At 36.1% G+C, this 16677-nt stretch overlaps 1 protein-coding gene across 4 annotated transcripts in view; it reads left to right on the top strand.

Moving 5' to 3' along the window:
* LRRCC1 (leucine rich repeat and coiled-coil centrosomal protein 1) overlaps positions 1-16677 on the top strand; it is a 76988-nt gene that overhangs the window by 19112 nt on the left and 41199 nt on the right. For all 4 annotated transcript variants that reach the window (XM_056824177.1, XM_056824178.1, XM_056824175.1 and 1 more), the window contains 4 exons: positions 121-336; positions 1364-1557; positions 1900-2083; positions 4401-4549. In XM_056824177.1, the coding sequence (XP_056680155.1) occupies positions 121-336; positions 1364-1557; positions 1900-2083; positions 4401-4549 (743 nt within the window). The remainder of the gene's footprint in view (positions 1-120; positions 337-1363; positions 1558-1899; positions 2084-4400; positions 4550-16677) is intronic.

Consider the following 16677-nt stretch of genomic DNA (forward strand, 5'->3'; position numbering starts at 1 on the left):
AAAATCTTCTTATTTCTTTATTTTTTTATTTTTTTATTATTTTATTTTATTTCTTTATCTTTATTATTTTTTAATTGCCAAAATTAAAAAAATATATGCTCTGTTTTTTTTTTTCTATAGACCTCTGATAACTTACCTGGAATTCTACTTGGAATTAATCAGGAAATGTCCAAGGATCAACAGCCTACAAGTACATCAACAAATAATACATTCCATCCCCCTGTAGAAGTTGCTTCATCTTCTGAGCCAGAAAGATATAAACTTGATGAAAGTAATCTGAATAGTGAGATGAGAATAAAAAAATTAGAAGATCAGATTTCACAGCTCCTCAATAATGTAATTCATTTGTGTTTTATATTTTTCCCTTAGGGAAAACAAAATTAGAGAGCTATAAAAACTAGGAATTATTTGAGAAATGGATCTACTTAAGTTATTTTTTCCTTTTGATGTATTTTTTCTGTTCAAATATTAGCACTTCCCCATAAGGAAATAATTATTTTAAATGGGTCAAATGAGTGAGTCCAAATAATGAAATCCTATGTGATGAACATCTTTAGAGTCTTACCAAGACTACCTTTGAGATCAGCCCTTCTAATTCCTCCATTATCATATGGTGAAAACTAGAAAGGAGGAATGAACCTGATACACAGATAATCAGCAGCAGAGAATTCCTCATTTCCTGACATTAGTGAAGAGCCTTTCATATCCCAAACTTTTGCTTTCTGGACCACAAGACTGCTTCAGAATCTTTATTCTCATTTCTTTAGTGGCTTGCTTTGTCCTGTTGTTTTCATTTAAAACTGGCAATAATACTCGGTCAGACTTTCTGTGTGTAACTGTATATGTGTATCTATATATATATATATAGAAATATATATATATATATATACATACATACATACACACACATATACATACATTTCTTGTTGTTCAGTCATAGTTATATCTTACTGTGACCCCATTTGAAGTTTTTTGGCAAAGTACTAGATTGGCTTGCTCTTCCTTCTCCAGCTTCTTTTACAGATGAGGAAACTGAGGCCATCAGAGTAAAGTGACTTGTCCACAATCAAATAGCTACTAAGTGTCTGAGGCTGGATTTGAATTCAGGTCATCCTGACTCCAGGCCCAGCACTCTACTGAGCCACCCAGTTTCACATTTGACTCTGACATCTATATTTTTCTAAGCTATCATTTGTAAGCCCATTTTTACAATTGATCAGAAATTATTTTTTGAAATTTAATCAAACATCTACTTTGATCAACCATTATCATTGTAAAAATGGGAATCTTTTAACATTTTTTTCAAATTTTATTTTGCAGATCTTTAAGACAAATCCTGGGTTTTTTTTTTTTTTTGTTATAGGCCACTAGTTTTCCCAAAAGTAATACTTCTTTGAAAGCTGTCAAACCAAAAAGAGAAACAATTGTGACTTCTGAAAGTGATTATGAAAGTGGAAAAGAAAACCATAGGAAAATGCCTAGAAGAACAAGAATTCCTCTTTATAACAAAGCTTTACAGACTTCCAAGCACCATAATAAAAGCAAACTTTCTGACAGGTACCTTTTATAACTTTTTCTTTTCACCAACCTATACCACTTAATACAGTTCTAATGTTTTTACACACAGTAGATTTTATTCTGTGGATGATTCAAGCCAGTAACAAAGAATTTTGCTTGAAAATGTTGAGAACTCAAAATACTTTAACAAGAGGATGTAATAATTATTATTGCCAAAGTACCTACTAACTAGGTAGTTTGTCAGGAGTACCAGTAGTCTCTCTAAAGAAAACTTCTTAGAAGGAAAATATTTGGATTTATTATTCCAACTATGAATCCTGGGGAGGAAATAGTGTTGACATTCAAAACATTAAATAATTTTTGAATTTTCTTTCCTTGTAGTAGTACAGAGCATAGTTGTACCAAGAAATCAAAAGATCATTCCACAAAGGATTTATCAAGATCATTTTCGAGAAACTCAAATTTAAAGATGGAAAAATCAACTGGAAATCTAGGATCACAAAATATTGAGACAAATAAAACAGAAGACAAAAGTTTAAGGCCCACAGAAGAATCTACATACCAGGTATGATTTTGCAACCTAAATTGGGAAGGGATGAGGCAAGGTAACTAAATGTAAATATTTTAAAACAGTTTGCATATATTTACTAGTTACCCCAGAATATTATGTATATTTTTAAGGTAGAATAATTTTTATGCATCCAGATAAAGCTTAAAAATTTTTTTTGAGTAGTACATTGGAAAATGTAAAAAATAAGTAATTTATTTCAAGAATAGCCTGACTTTTAAAAATGATAAAGGCAGCTGAAATTGAACAAAACTTTGCTAATTCAGACGTCACTCATTCATTTAAATAATTGAGACATAATAAATAGTATTCATGGTGGTTATGGAATAAAAGCATACTTACTTCTGCAAATGAGAGGACAGGTGGTAAAGTGGAAAGAATAATGTGGAGATATGGAGATCTAGCTTTTAGTTTGAATGCCATCACTGTTTAGTTTTGCAAGTCACTTAAATCTCTGAGCCAAATTTCTATCTATAAAATTAAGATGGGGCAGAACAAACTATTTCTTAGTTCCCTTTAACAATAAGATTGTTATGTTATCTCAGTCTTGTTCTTTTAATTGTTTTTCAAAATGAGGTTTTAGAAAATTAAGGATTCTTTCTATATGCTTTTCATTTTTGAGTCCAACAATTTTTTAATATTAAAATATAGCAATCTTTCTGGGCAGTTAGGTTACATGGTCAATAGAATGCTAAGCCTAAAGTCAGGAAGACCTGAGTTTAAACACGACCACAAAGACTACTTGTATGATCCTGGACATGTCATTTAATCCTGTTGGCCTCTGTTTCCTCATCTGTAAAATAAGCTGGAGAAGGAAATGACAAACCAGGAAAATCTACAAAATGGATCATGAAAAGTAAGACATGACCAAAAAATGACTAAACAACAAGCATCCTTTCTATCACTACATCCCCAAGTTTTCTTTACATTGTCAGTATTTGGAGGATGACAGAGTACTCCTCTCAGAGTTGGAGGGGTAGTCCTGAAAGTGTGGATTTATAGTGCTTTCATTCATAAGCCCTTATTGATTTGTTTGCCACTGGTGATCAACTGATCTTAATTTGATTTTTTAGCAAAGGTATTTTAGTAGGAACAAAAATAGTTCCTTCCAAAGCATATTCTCCCATAATTGGAGAGTGGGCAAAAACCTGATGTGCGAAGGCAGACAACACATTTGAAGGGCACATGGTATAGGGGTAACTCATCACTTCTTGCCACTGGGAGCCCTTTTTTAAAATTTAATTTTTTGTTAACTATCAGAGAATCCTCGAGAAGTTCCTTTTAGGTAGAATTCTCTGTGGGACTCTGAGATTGGCTGCCTTTATAGAATCCAGAGCTGGAACTTCTTTCTGCCCCATTAGCTCACACGCCCTGAAGCTGCCTTTGCTTGGGTGATGACTGCTCTTGGGGGGATTTGTTCTCTCTTGTTGGCCCAACATTTTTATTTCCAGCTAGATGCACTCTCTGCTACTGCCCAGTTCCTCTGATGACATGGTCACTGGTGGTCAGAGGGAATGGGAAGACAAGAGACAGAGATAGATTCTTTCTTTCCCTAAAAAGCTTTTTATTCTCTCAGGGGGTTGGCTCTAACCCTCAAATTGCAATACTCCAAACTGGTACTCTTCTATCACTAAAATGGACTATTGTGAACTGCTTTTATGCTTTTATAAAGTCTAAGATATCTGCTTTATCTCCTCCACCAATCATTTTTCTCTGAGTAAAACTCTAATTGTCTAAGATTGATTAAGAACTTACTTATAGGGGCAGCTAGGTGGCTCAGTGGATTGAGAGCCAGGCTTAGAGACAGGAGGTCCTGGGTTCCAATATGACCTCAGACAATTCCTAGCTAGGTGACTTCAGGCAAATTACTTAGCCTATAGCCTAACCCTTACTGTTTTTCTGCCTTGGAAACAATACACAGTATTGTTAGTAAGATAGAAGGTAAGGGCTTAAAAAAAAAAAAAAGCTTATTTACACTTGGTTTATATTTTGAATTGATCAATTCAATTGAAGTGTCTGGGCCTTCTTGAATTTATATTGTTTGGGGTTAGAATTGACCCCTACTCTTACAAAAAATGTGAATTTATATTGCATGTGTATAAAATACATCTCTTTTAATCATTCTTGTCTTCGCTTATCCTTTGAAAAGTATTCTTTCAAAGTTTTATATGCAAGGTACTTTAAAAAAATCATTCTATAAGTCATAGGTTCCAAAAAAATGTTGATACTATTTAATAAATTTTTAAAGGTTTACTTTATGTTCAGAATTAACATCTCATTAGACTATTCTTATATAAACTTGGTTTTATTTCAGACACTTGTTCAGAAATTGGATGAAGAGAGGGAAAAAAGATGGAAAGCTGAACAAGCTGAGAAGAAACTTGCAGACTGTATCAAAGAATTAGAGAAACAAGCACAAGAAGAAAAGGATATTCATAGTGTGGCACTCTTTACCACAGAGAGGTAAGAAGGAAATCCTGGTCAAAAAAGGCTACATGATTGCTTCTCATTAGCATAACTTTGGAACAATTTTTTATACATAATCAGGGCTTGCTATTTGCTATTTATTTATTTTTTAATTTGAATTAATTTATTTAGTCAATTTAGAACATTATTCCTTGGTTACAATAATTACATTATTTCCCTACCACCCTTCCTGCAGCCAACATGCAATTTCATTGGGTATTACTTGTGTTCTTGATCAGAACCTATTTCCATGTTGTTGGTGTTTGCACTAGGATGTTAATTTAGAGTCTATATCCTTGATCATATCCCCTCGACTTGTATTCAAGCAGTTGTTTTCCTTCTGTATTTCTACTCCCACAGTTTTTCCTCTGAATGTGTATAGTGGTTTTTCTCGTAGATTCTTCCAAGTTGTTCAGGATCACTGCATTGCCACCAATGGAGAAGTCCATTACAATCGATCTTACCACAGTGTATCAGTCTCGGTGTATAATGTTCTCTTGGTTCTGCTCCTCTCACTCAGCATCAGTTCCTGGAGGTTGTTCCAGTTCCCATGGAATTCCTCCACTTTACTATTCCTTTGAGCACAATAGTATTCCATCACCAACATATACCACAATTTGTTCAGCCATTCCCCAATTGAAGGGCATCCCCTCATTTTCCAATTTTTTGCCACCCAAAGAGTGCAGCTATGAATATTTTTGTATATGTCTTTTTCTTTATTGTCTCTTTGGGGTATAAACCCAGCAATGCTATGGCTGGATCAAAGGGCAGACAGTCTTTTAGCGCCCAGTGGGCAGAGTTCCAAATTGCCCTCTAGAATGGTTGGATCAATTCACAACTCCATCAGTAATGCATTAATGTCCCAATTTTGCCACATCCCCTCCAGCATTCATTACTTTCCATAGCTGTCATGTTAGCCAGTCTACTAGGTGTGAGGTGAGTTGTTTTGATTTGCATCTCTCTGATTATAAGAGATTTAGAACACTTTTTCATGTGCTTATTAATAGTTTTGATTTCTTTAACTGAAAATTGCCTATTCATGTCCATTGCCCATTTATCAATTGGAGAATCGCTTGATTTTTGTACAATTGGTTTAGCTCTTTATAAATTTGAGTAATTAGAACTTTGTCAGAGGTTTTTGTTATGAAGATTGTTTCCCAGTTTGTTGCTTCCCTTCTAATTTTGGATGCATTAGTTTTGTTTGTACAAAAATTTTTTTATTTGATGTAATCGAAATTATTGATTTTACATTTTGTGATTTTTTTTTTCTAGCTCTTGCTTGGTTTTAAAGTCTTTCCTTTCCCAAAGATCTGACATGTGTACTATTCTGTATTTGCCTAATTTTCTTATAGTTTCCTTCTTTATATTCAGGTCATTCACCCATTCTGAGTTTATCTTGGGGTAGGGTGTGAGGTATTGATCCAAACCTAATCTCTCCCATACTGTCTTCCAATTTTCCCAGCAGTTTTTATCAAATAGTGGGTTTTGGTCCCAAAAGCTGGGATCTTTGGGTTTATCATAGACTGTCTTGCTGAGGTAATTTACCCCAATTCTATTAAACTGATCCTCCTGTCTCTTAGCCAGTACCAAATTCTTTTGATGACCACTGCTTTATAGTATAAATAAATAAAACTACCCCTCCCCCACCCTCCTCCTCCCTTGTACTGCTTCCCTCCCCACCAGTCTGTTTGTTACCCTTCTACTCCCCTATAGGGCACAAATCTATTCTCTGCCCCAATGAATTGGATTGTTCTTCCCTTTTTGGGTCAATTTCAATGCACATAAGAGTTGAGTATTTCCTATCTCCAACCTCTTTACCCTTCTAGTGTATTGATGATCCTCCCCTCTTCCTGCCATGAGCTTCTTTATGACATATAAATTTACCCCCTTTTGTTTCTATTCCCATTTCTTTTCGTATTAACCTTTTTTTTAGCTCTCGTAAATATATATATATATATAAACATGTATATGTATTTATGCATACATATATCTATATACATATTTATGTCTTGTCATTTCATCCTATACAGTTTGTTACTGTTCCCTCTAAGTGTAATTCTTCTAGATGCCAATGTGATGATAACAGTTTTTAAGAGTTACCAATGACCTTTTTTCTTATAGGGATACATATCATTTTAACTTATTGGGTCTCTTTAAAAAAAAAACGTTTTTTTGTTTGTTTTGTTTTGTTTTTCTTTTTTTCCCTCTTTTTAAATTACCTTTTTATGATTCTCTTGAGTTCTGTGCTTGGCCATCAAATTTTCTGTTCATGTCTGGTCTTTTCTTTACAAATGCTTGGAATTCTTCTATTTTGTTGAGTGACCCTACTTTCCCCTGTAAGAATATAGTCATTTTTGCTGGGTAGTTGTTCCCTTGCTTTCTGGAATATAATATTCCATGCCTTTCGGTCCTTCAGTGTAGATGTAGCCAGATCCTGTGTTATCCTCACTGTGATTCCATGGTATCTGAATGACTTCTTCTTGGCAGCTTGTAATATTTTTTCCTTGGTCTGATAGTTCTTGAATTTGGCTATAACATTCCTGGGTGTTGTCAGTTAGAGATTAAGTACAGGAGGCTGATCTGTGAATTCTTTCCATCTGCACTTTTCCCTCTTGTTCTAGAATATTGGGTTAGTTTTCTTGGATAATTTCCTGTAGTATGACGTCTAGGCTTTTTCTTTTATCATGGTCTTCTGGTAGATCAATTATTCTTAAGTTGTTTCTCCTGGAACATTTTTCTAAATCTTCAGTATTGTGAATGAGATGCTTCATATTTTCCTCAATGTTTTCATTCTTTTGGTTCTGTTTTATAGTGTCCTGTTGCCTTATGAGGTTACTTGGTTCTAGTTGTATTCTGTTTCTTAAAGACTGGATTTCATCCTTGGCTTTTTGGTCATCCTCTCCTTCTGCTCTGATTTTCTTTGCAGGTCATCTTTCATTCTCTTTACCTTATCTCTCATCTCCTTTGCCTCATCTTTCGTCCTCTTTACCTCATGTTTCATTTCCTTTGCCTCATATTTCATCTTCTTTACCTCATCTTTCATCTCCTTTGCCTCATTTTCAAGCTGGTTGATTTTGGTTTTCAGGACATTATTTTCTGTTTCCAGATGACTTAATTAGTTTTTAAGTTCTTTTCCCAATTGCCTTCAGCCTCTCTTAATTGTGTTTTGAATTGTATTTTGAGTTCTTCCAAAGCCTGTATCCAATTCGCTGGGATTTCTGTTTTTTTTTTTTTTATAAACCCCTACCTTCTGTCTTGGAGTCAATACTGTGTATTGGTTCCAAAGCAGAAGAGTGGTAAGGGCTAGGCAATGGGGGTCAAGTGACTTGCCCAGGGTCACACAGCTGAGAAGGGTCTGAGGCCAGATTTGAACCTAGGACCTCCCGTCTCTAGGACTGGCTCTCAATCCACTGAGCTACACAGCTGCCCCCTGGGATTTCTGTTTTATTGCTTGATATTCCTTGATCCTTCTCTGTTTCATTTTATCTTTGTTCATTGCCTGTATAGAAGCTGTAAATTGTAATTTCTTTTCCCTTTTTTTTGTTGTTTGCTCATATTTACCCCTTCTTTGCTCCCTGTAGTTATCTGTGCTCTTGCTCCTCTCATTTTTTTTTTTTTTTGGTTTTGGGCTTTTCTGTCAGTCTCTCCTCTTGGAGCTTTGTCAGGAGATCTCTCAGTGCAGTCTTTGGGGGAGGAATGTTGGTACTTGAGTTGCTGCACTGTCCTCTGGATGCTTTGATTGGATTAAAGTCCAGCAGTCTGTGAGGGAGGGGTGTTGGAGCTTGAGCTTCCCTGATCTCTGAAGACTTTTGATGGGATTAAATTCAGCTGGGCTGAGCTGGATGTGCCATGAGGCTAAAACCTCCTGGAAGTCTGGAGCAATGTGGAGGGTCTCCGCCACTTTGACCAGGCTGCCCACTCTGCATTCTCTCTCCAGCTTCTTCCCCACTGCCTGTGTTTGATTCTCTGAGCCTGGCACAGCCCTGCCTGCAAGGTACTCCCTCCAGACCAGCACCTTTGTCCACCCAGAGGTTCCTGCTGCCGCTGGAGGCTTAGAGCTCTAGGTGGAGAAGGGGTCCTGGGACCTTCTTTCTTACTTTCCCTAAACTGGAGTGTTCTTGAATTCTGGCTTTTCTGGGGCATACCCTTTGAATTGAGTCTAGCAGGAGGGTTCCTTGGCTCTGTCTTGTTGTTAGGTTTGATTTTCAGTCCCCTAGGAGCATTTAGTTTGTAATTGGTAAGGAGTGGTTTTCAGAGGTCTGAACTTTTGTTGTCTCTAAGCCGCCATCTTGACTCCAACCCACAATTCCTCACTATTTGCTATTTATTAACTGAAAAGAACACTGAATCTATTCCATCATCTGTAAATAGATACAAAAAGTCTTGCATTCCCTACAGGGTTGTTTTCAAAGTTTCTTTCAAAGTTTCAAAGTTTTCAAATTTCTATCAAAGAAGCACATTCAAAATTGTAAAACAGTCAGAAAGCATTTATTCAAAATGCAACATAAGCTATAAACTGTCTTATTAAATAATAATCATTAATTAATTATTTCATTCAATTCAGGAGACATTTATTAAGTGCTAGCAGCTGAGGATACAGAGACAAAAGGATGATAATCTCTGTAGAGTACTGTGAAATCAGTGGTTAACACTGCATTGCAAAGGAATTGAATTGTCCAAAAGAGGAATTAGAAGTTTGTCCTAAAGGTGGCAGTAGTAAATCCCTGTAGGAAAGCAATAGAGTAACATGGTGTTTGTTGTGCTTTAAGAATATCAGATGAGGTTTTTGTTTTCTTTTGTTTTTTTCCCTTTTAGATATATGACTTCCAAATATCTTCACTCTCACTCAGTGAATCTTCCTTTGCAACAAATAAAAATATTTATGGAAAACCAGAAAACACAGATGCCATATCTGATAGTGTATATACCATTTTTGCACATAAATTTGGGAGTTGTGTTGACGATGGATTAGATAGGAGAGTGATTGGATGCAGGTAAATCAATTAAAAGGCTATTGTGTAATAGTCCAGAAAAGTAGTAATTAGGTGAACAAGAGTGGTGACTATGTAAGTAGATAGAAGGGAATGGATGAAAAAGATGCTGTGAAGCTAGAATCATAGGTTTCTCAACTATTTGGGTATGAGAGATAATGGAGAATGAGGGGGTTGAGATCCTCAATAATAGAAAGCATCATTTCTCCTACAGAAATGTAAGATGGATAGATTTATGGACAAAAATAATGACTTTTTTAGAAATGTCAAGTTTGAGATGCCTGTAGGACATCAAGAGTAGAAATATGTGAGAACTAAATATGTAGTTTTTTGTAGTCAGCTGCAAAAAATGATAATAGGACTCATCGAAGTTTATGAGATCACTATGAACAGTGAGAATTTAGGAGGAAAGGGCCCGGTATACCCTTGCATAAGTGGCAGGACATGAATGATGATCCATCTGTTATAAAGGGATGCTGCTAGCACACAGAGTAAGGGTGAACAGTTTCAAACATTGTACTAAAATTCAAGCTGTTAGTTCTACATTGGAAAACATAATGGAAGAAAAAAGGCCTATCCTCTTGGTCCACAGAAGTTTGCTATTTGTTATACAATTTAAAAAGTTTAAATAGGTTTGTTGCTGTTTTGTAGTTTTCAATCATACCCTACTGTACAAAGATACTGGAGTATCTTGTCATTACCTTCTCCAGTTTATTTTGCAAATGAGGAACTGTGGTAAACAGGATTAAGTGATTTACCTAGGGTTATATAGCTAATAAGTGGCTGAGGCCACAGTTGAAAAGTCTTCCTGACTACAGATCTGGCACTATGCCATCTCCCTGCCCTTCTTAAATAGATTAGCTTACACTTGATATTTTGACTTTTTCCTTGATAAATGTTGATCCTAATCATTGAATCTAGTGACAATGCTGAGTTTTTTATTCTTTTTTTTTTCAGAATGTGACAAGGAAATCACTTAAAGACTGATATAAATTAATTTAAGGTCGCCAAGGAATTCAGCTATGTAATTCCTTAATGAAAACTCAAGTCAGCAGTCAACCTTTTATGGAGTTTAATTACAAACAGGAGGAAGAAAGGTATTAGAGAGAGAGAGAGAGAGAAAGGGGAGAGAAGGGAATAGGGCTTAAATACCCCTTCTGTTTAGGCTGGGCCAAAAGGCCCAAGCCCTTAGATAGCTGAGGCAAAGAAAAGAGATCAGTCCCTATCACTCACGTGACCAAAATGGAGAAACAGTCTTAGGGGCCTCCACCTCCAGCTTTCTTCAGAGCAAGCTTCTCAGAGCACAACCTCTCAGAGCAAAACCTCTCCAACCATCCACCTCCCAGTCCTCAGACCCCGCTATCTTTAAGGAAACCATCCAAGTTCCCTCCCCTCAGTTCTCACATCTACCAGTCACTGTCCATGTCTTCCCTGTGCCAATGGTGGCTCTACCTTAACCCAGGACTGCCCAGAGGTCTGTGGCTTTGCACATGTCTGTTGAAGGTCATATTCTCAAATAATTAAATCTTGATCCTTTGCTGCAGCCCTTCCTAAATCCTGTTACCCTGAGTAGGGTGGAGATTGGAATAATTAAATTTTGATCTATGCTGCAGCCTTTCCTAAATCCTGTTAGGACTGAGTAGGATGGAGATTGTAATTTCCAAGACCTGGTTCTGTCATTCCAAGTATCTCTATTGTATCAATTCTAAAATCAATCATGACTCAAAGAACTTCCTGTTCTATGCTTAAGCATAGGTCAAAGCCCTTTCTATTGTTCAGCAAAAGGTTTCTGTCCTAAAGAAATCTTAAGAAGGGAGGAGGAGGAACCTCCCATGCCAACCTCACATTCCAATAGACTATCAGTAAGAAATTTTCCAAGTATGAAATTTCCCAATGGTGAAATTTCCAACATTTATAAGTCTAAGAAATTTTAAGGTTTACAAGAAGTCAGAAGCAGATATGCTTATGAGTATATTACTGAAGGAAAATGAAAAATGAATTCTTTTTTGTCAAATGAACAAGTTGGCAAAATTCAAATAAATGAAAAGAGGAACTAGTGATTCTTTCTACATTAATTTCAGTACCTCTTCATTCCTTTATGCTGTATAATCTAGTTTTTTCTCTTAATACTTTTTTTTTCAAATACATTGTTTTAATAAGGAAATCAGTTGTTTTGAAATACAGTTAAAAAATTATTCCCCCCCACCAAACCATTACCTTTGGTCTTAGCATCAATTCTTTTTTTTTTAACATTATTTTATTTGGTCATTTCCAAACATTATTCATTGGAAACAAAGATCATTTTCTTTTCTACTCCCCCCTCCCCCCCCCATAGCCAACACGCAATTCCACTGGGTTTAATACTTTTATTGTAACAGTTTCTTTAAAAGTCACTGAAGATATGCAGATCTTCCTTTTTCCCTGATCTCACTGAAATATTTGATTACCTTTATCTTCTTTAAATTATTTTCTCCTTTGTTGCCCATGCCATTGCATGTTTCTAATTCTCCTACCTTTATAACTTTGTCCTTCTCTATTCTTCTTTGACTGTCTTCATCCTTTTGTCACCAAAATAGGAGAGGAGTTGTTGTTTTTTTAATCCTTGCCTTCTACCTTAGAATCAATACTATGTATTGGTTCCACGGCAGAAGAGTGGTAAGGGCTTGTGTAATAGATAATATTGGAGGGATTATTATTTTCAAATGTAATGTCAGCTTCATTTTCAGCAAATTTTTTATTATCTAAATCAGTCATTGCTGGATGGAAAGTTTTATCTTCAGGCTTCAAAGTAGATATTTTTTTCTAAGGGTACCTGTGCCATACAGCTATTTGAAGAATTAACTGAGTTTGGTGGGATGTCATCATACAAATCTGTGAATGATTTCAAAGTATTTACATCTCTAGCAACAGTAACCTGTAGGGAATTGAAATTTTGTTTCTCTGTATCTTTCACTAACTCTTGAGTTTTTGTGACTGTCTGTCTTGTCCTTTTACCCAATTCAATCCCTGTGCCCACTCTGTACTGAAAAAAGTTCTCCAAGAATGTTTTGAGTTGATTTTTACTTTTTTTCCTGTGTGATTACTATACAGTCTCTCTCTGAGTCTCTTATCTCTGTTGCTATTTGAGACATGATGTCTTTAACTTATGCATCAATCTGTTTTACTTGTCTCTGCCTGTCTCCTGATTTATTGCACTTGCTATCACTCACAGATTCACTAATTAGTACTAAATTTTCACCATTTCTTATCTCTTTTATCCTAAGTTTAACATGGGTCTCTTTTACACCATTTCTTCTAATCTCCATGTACCAAACTACATACATTATAGACCTGGCTTTATAATACTTTCCTGACCATGTAAGAATATTTAGGTTTAGCTCCTGATTTAATAGCCTGTTGCATTTCCTGTAAATCAGTTGCCTGTTGTGTGGATTTTAGCTTACAATGAGAACAGCAAGTGGAATTTTGCTTTCTGTGTCTTGCTAATGTGCCTTTGTTGTTATTTATTTAATATTTCTTTTTTCAGAAAACAGTCTTTGATCAAGTGTCCTTTTTTATGGCAGAAAAAAATATTGTCTAGTTTCTCTCTATACTGTTTTTGATTTGTAAGAAACTTTTGAGTAAGTTCTAACAGTATTTAGTTTCTTGTTTTTCTCAATCTCCTTGTCTCTTAAATTTTTCTCTGTCACCTCTAATTTTTCCTTTAAATCCTGCATCTGTTTATTTTGCTCTGAATGATTTTCATGGAGGTAAGTCGTGGTTTCACATAATTTGATCAAATTCACAGTATCATACTTTGGAAAATAATGCCTGAAAACGTTTTTCAAGTGAGGAGTGCAACCTTTCAAAAACTGTCTCCTCACGTGATTTATCGACTCATCAGTATTTGCTTCTAAACCCTTTATTATTTCAGAGAGACGATCTATAAATGAAGCTAGATGTTCCCATTTATTTTGCATGAGTTTGTCAAATCTTGCCCATGCATTAGGCTTTGAACAACAGAGCTTAATAGCTTGGAGCAAGTCTTCCCTACATTTCCTTAAATAATCCATGCTTGTGGGATTAGCAAAATCAAGGTCTTCCCTTTGCTCCTCTGTGGGCCAACTAGTCAGGTTGTTTTCTGACCTAGTCTTTTCAATGAATTGGCGATGCTCATGGGGGCTGAACAGTTCAGACAAGAGAAATTCCACATCTTGGAAATCTGGATCAAAAATTTGGAAAGCACATTTGAGTTCTTTCTGAGTCTTTTAGGGCTGATAGATAAATTTTGGAACCTGTTTCTTCAGGGAATCAAGCTCCTGGGTTGTAAACGGTCTATGCACCTTTGAATATAACACACCAGCTGTATTTGATAATTTGGTAACATCCTTTAGTTGAAAAATTTTCTCAGGTTCACTTTCAGACTTAGTGTCCTTGTCACTGTCATTTCCCTGTGCATTAGCCTTTGCCTTCTTTGCCTTTCTGTCTTTCTCCTTGGGTGCACTATCTGTCTGGCCATGTCTTTTAACCTTAATCTGGTCTAGCCCTTTTGCCTTGAAAAATTCCTCAAACATGTTCTTAATAACATTTTCCAAGTTAGTATCCACCACCATTATCTTACTTATTTGTTTGGGGATCAGAACTCTATAGATGTTCTTCAGATAGGTCAGTGTCTGTATAGCAGCCATGGAAAAAACCCAAGTCATAATGTGCCAGAGGACAGTTTCTTTTTGGAATGGCTACTGTAGTATGAACATCATGGTGTTGCCCAGGTATTCCATTAAATCTACAATCATGGTGGTCATTTTACTGTATATATTTTACTGTATAGGATGTTATAAATCCAATAGCCCATAATAGCTGCCAGCACAACTACCCCACAGAGCACTTATTTAAACATCTTGCTGTTATTTTTAGAGATTGTAAAGTTCAGTCAGTCTGAGGTGCCAAATTGTAATAGATAATATTGAGGGGGTATATTTGATGGGTAAGTGATAAATAATGGATCAGGTAGTTATCTTTTTTTTCTAACCTCCTTCCTCTGTACCTCCCTTCCTCCTTCTTCCAGCCTCTTCTCTGGCCTCCCTTCCTCCCTACTCTTCTGGTTTCTAAATTAGTCAGAGTGAGTTAATGATGTTTCAAATTATACAGTCTTTATTTTCTTTTATCTCAAGTAAGAGATTTATTTGGGGAAGACAGGAAAGGGTAGAGAATGGAGGTGTAAGAGTGTTTGAAGTTTCCCTATTATCTACAGTGAGCCTTAGGTTGGAGGATATTGAGAGAAATGGCAATTCAGTCACTACCATGAAACAGAGCAAGTCAGAGAGAGATATATCGACTATTGTCCTTCTGCCTTCAAATCAGCCAGGCCACCTCCAACTTGATTATCCCAAGTCCCAGAGATAAATCCACCTTCTTCCTTCAAAGTCACCACCATCAGCCAAGAAGCCCAGAAATCAGTCAACATTTGGCTCTTGCCTTCAACTGTTTCCCAATAACATTCCAAATGGAATCTTCCTTTGATTCACAGATGATCAATCTCCAGCTTCTTGTCTTGCTGCATGCTTTCCCTCTGGCTTTTGTATGCTTTCCCAATTCCTCTTTCACACTTGGCAATGGGGGTTAAGTGACTTGCCCAGGGTCACACAGCTAGGAAGTGTCTAATGCCAGATTTGAACCTAGGACCTCCCATCTCTAGGATAGGCTCTCAATTCATTGAGCTACCCAGTTGCCTCTAGGAGAGTTTGAAGAGCTTTTCCCTTGGACATATTTGAGTCTTGTTTATTACTATGTGACCCTGATAAAAATTATTTCATTTTCTTGCTCTATTGTATCTATAAAGTGGAAATAATAATACTTATGGTTGTTGTAAGGAGAGTGCTTTACAATCCTTAAACTTACTTGTCTGTAATGAATCATTATCTAACTTAATCATGTGCTAATACAGATTGTAGCCTATTTACATCTCATCTTATGTAATTCTTATGAAGCCTTGTCTTGCTCAGAATTTGTCATAAAAGATCAAATCAGTGCACTACAGGTATTCATATAGTTCTTTTAAAATCTTATTAGTACTCGTGTGGTACTAGAGTTGTCCATCTATTATCATTGTGTAACACCAATAATTATTACTGTGGAGAGGGTAGAATTGTTGGAACAATACCTTTCCATTCCTTTTTGCATTCTAGAAAGGGGCAAACATGAATACTACCATATTTCTCCTGTCTTTTATTTGGGGAGAAGTTTAAGGTATGGCCTGTTCAATCACTGTGTTTTCTTCTTTGTTCCCCTTTTCTTAGGACCACATGATAACTTTCTCTACTATTTGTTATTAGATGAAAAGTTATTAATAAAAGCATAGTTCAGAGCCCTTAGTTAACATTTTGATAGAATTTTGACTTTGTGACCTCATTTGATACTTGGTATATTTCCAGGTAATTCCTCCCTCTCTCTATTCCCCTTTTCTTGGCAGTCAATCATTAAGCATTTATCAAACTTCTGCTAGGTGCCAAGCACTATACTGAATACTGTATCCCTCAAAGGAGCTTCCTGGTATAAAGGGGAGACAACCTGTAAACAACTATGTGTAATTTAAACTGTATACAGAATGAATAAGAAATAACCATAAGGGAAAGCACTAGATCAGGAATATTTTCCTGAAGAAAGTAGAATTTTAATTGAGACTTGAAAGAAAACCAAGAAATCTCAGAGAGGTAGATGTGGAATGACAACATTTCAGGCATAGGAGACAATCAGAGAAAATATCCAGAATTTATCGAATGTTTTCTTTCAGAACAGCAGGAAGACCAGTATCATTGGATTGATGAATACATGGAAGGATATAAGGTGTAAGAGAACTGGAAAGATATGAGGAAAGAGGGTACTAAATTATGAAGGGTTTTGAATGTCAAACAGAGGATTTTGTGTGGGCTCCTAGAGGTAATAGGATCCACTGAAATTAAGGGCGGGGATAGGTTACATGATTAGACTTGTGCTTTAGGAAAATGAGAGTATTCCTAACCTGATTGAGTTAACATTAAAAGTTATCTGTTCCCCAAGCTTAGTGTGAGCAAATGGATCGAGGGGAGACCTTTTGGTCTCGAGTAGTGGAGGGGGGACAAGAGGAACAAGAGCAAATTGGGGAGAGCAGCTTTA

This window comes from Monodelphis domestica, chromosome 3, assembly GCF_027887165.1.
Source record: "Monodelphis domestica isolate mMonDom1 chromosome 3, mMonDom1.pri, whole genome shotgun sequence".
NCBI classification, from domain to species: Eukaryota; Metazoa; Chordata; class Mammalia; order Didelphimorphia; family Didelphidae; genus Monodelphis; species Monodelphis domestica.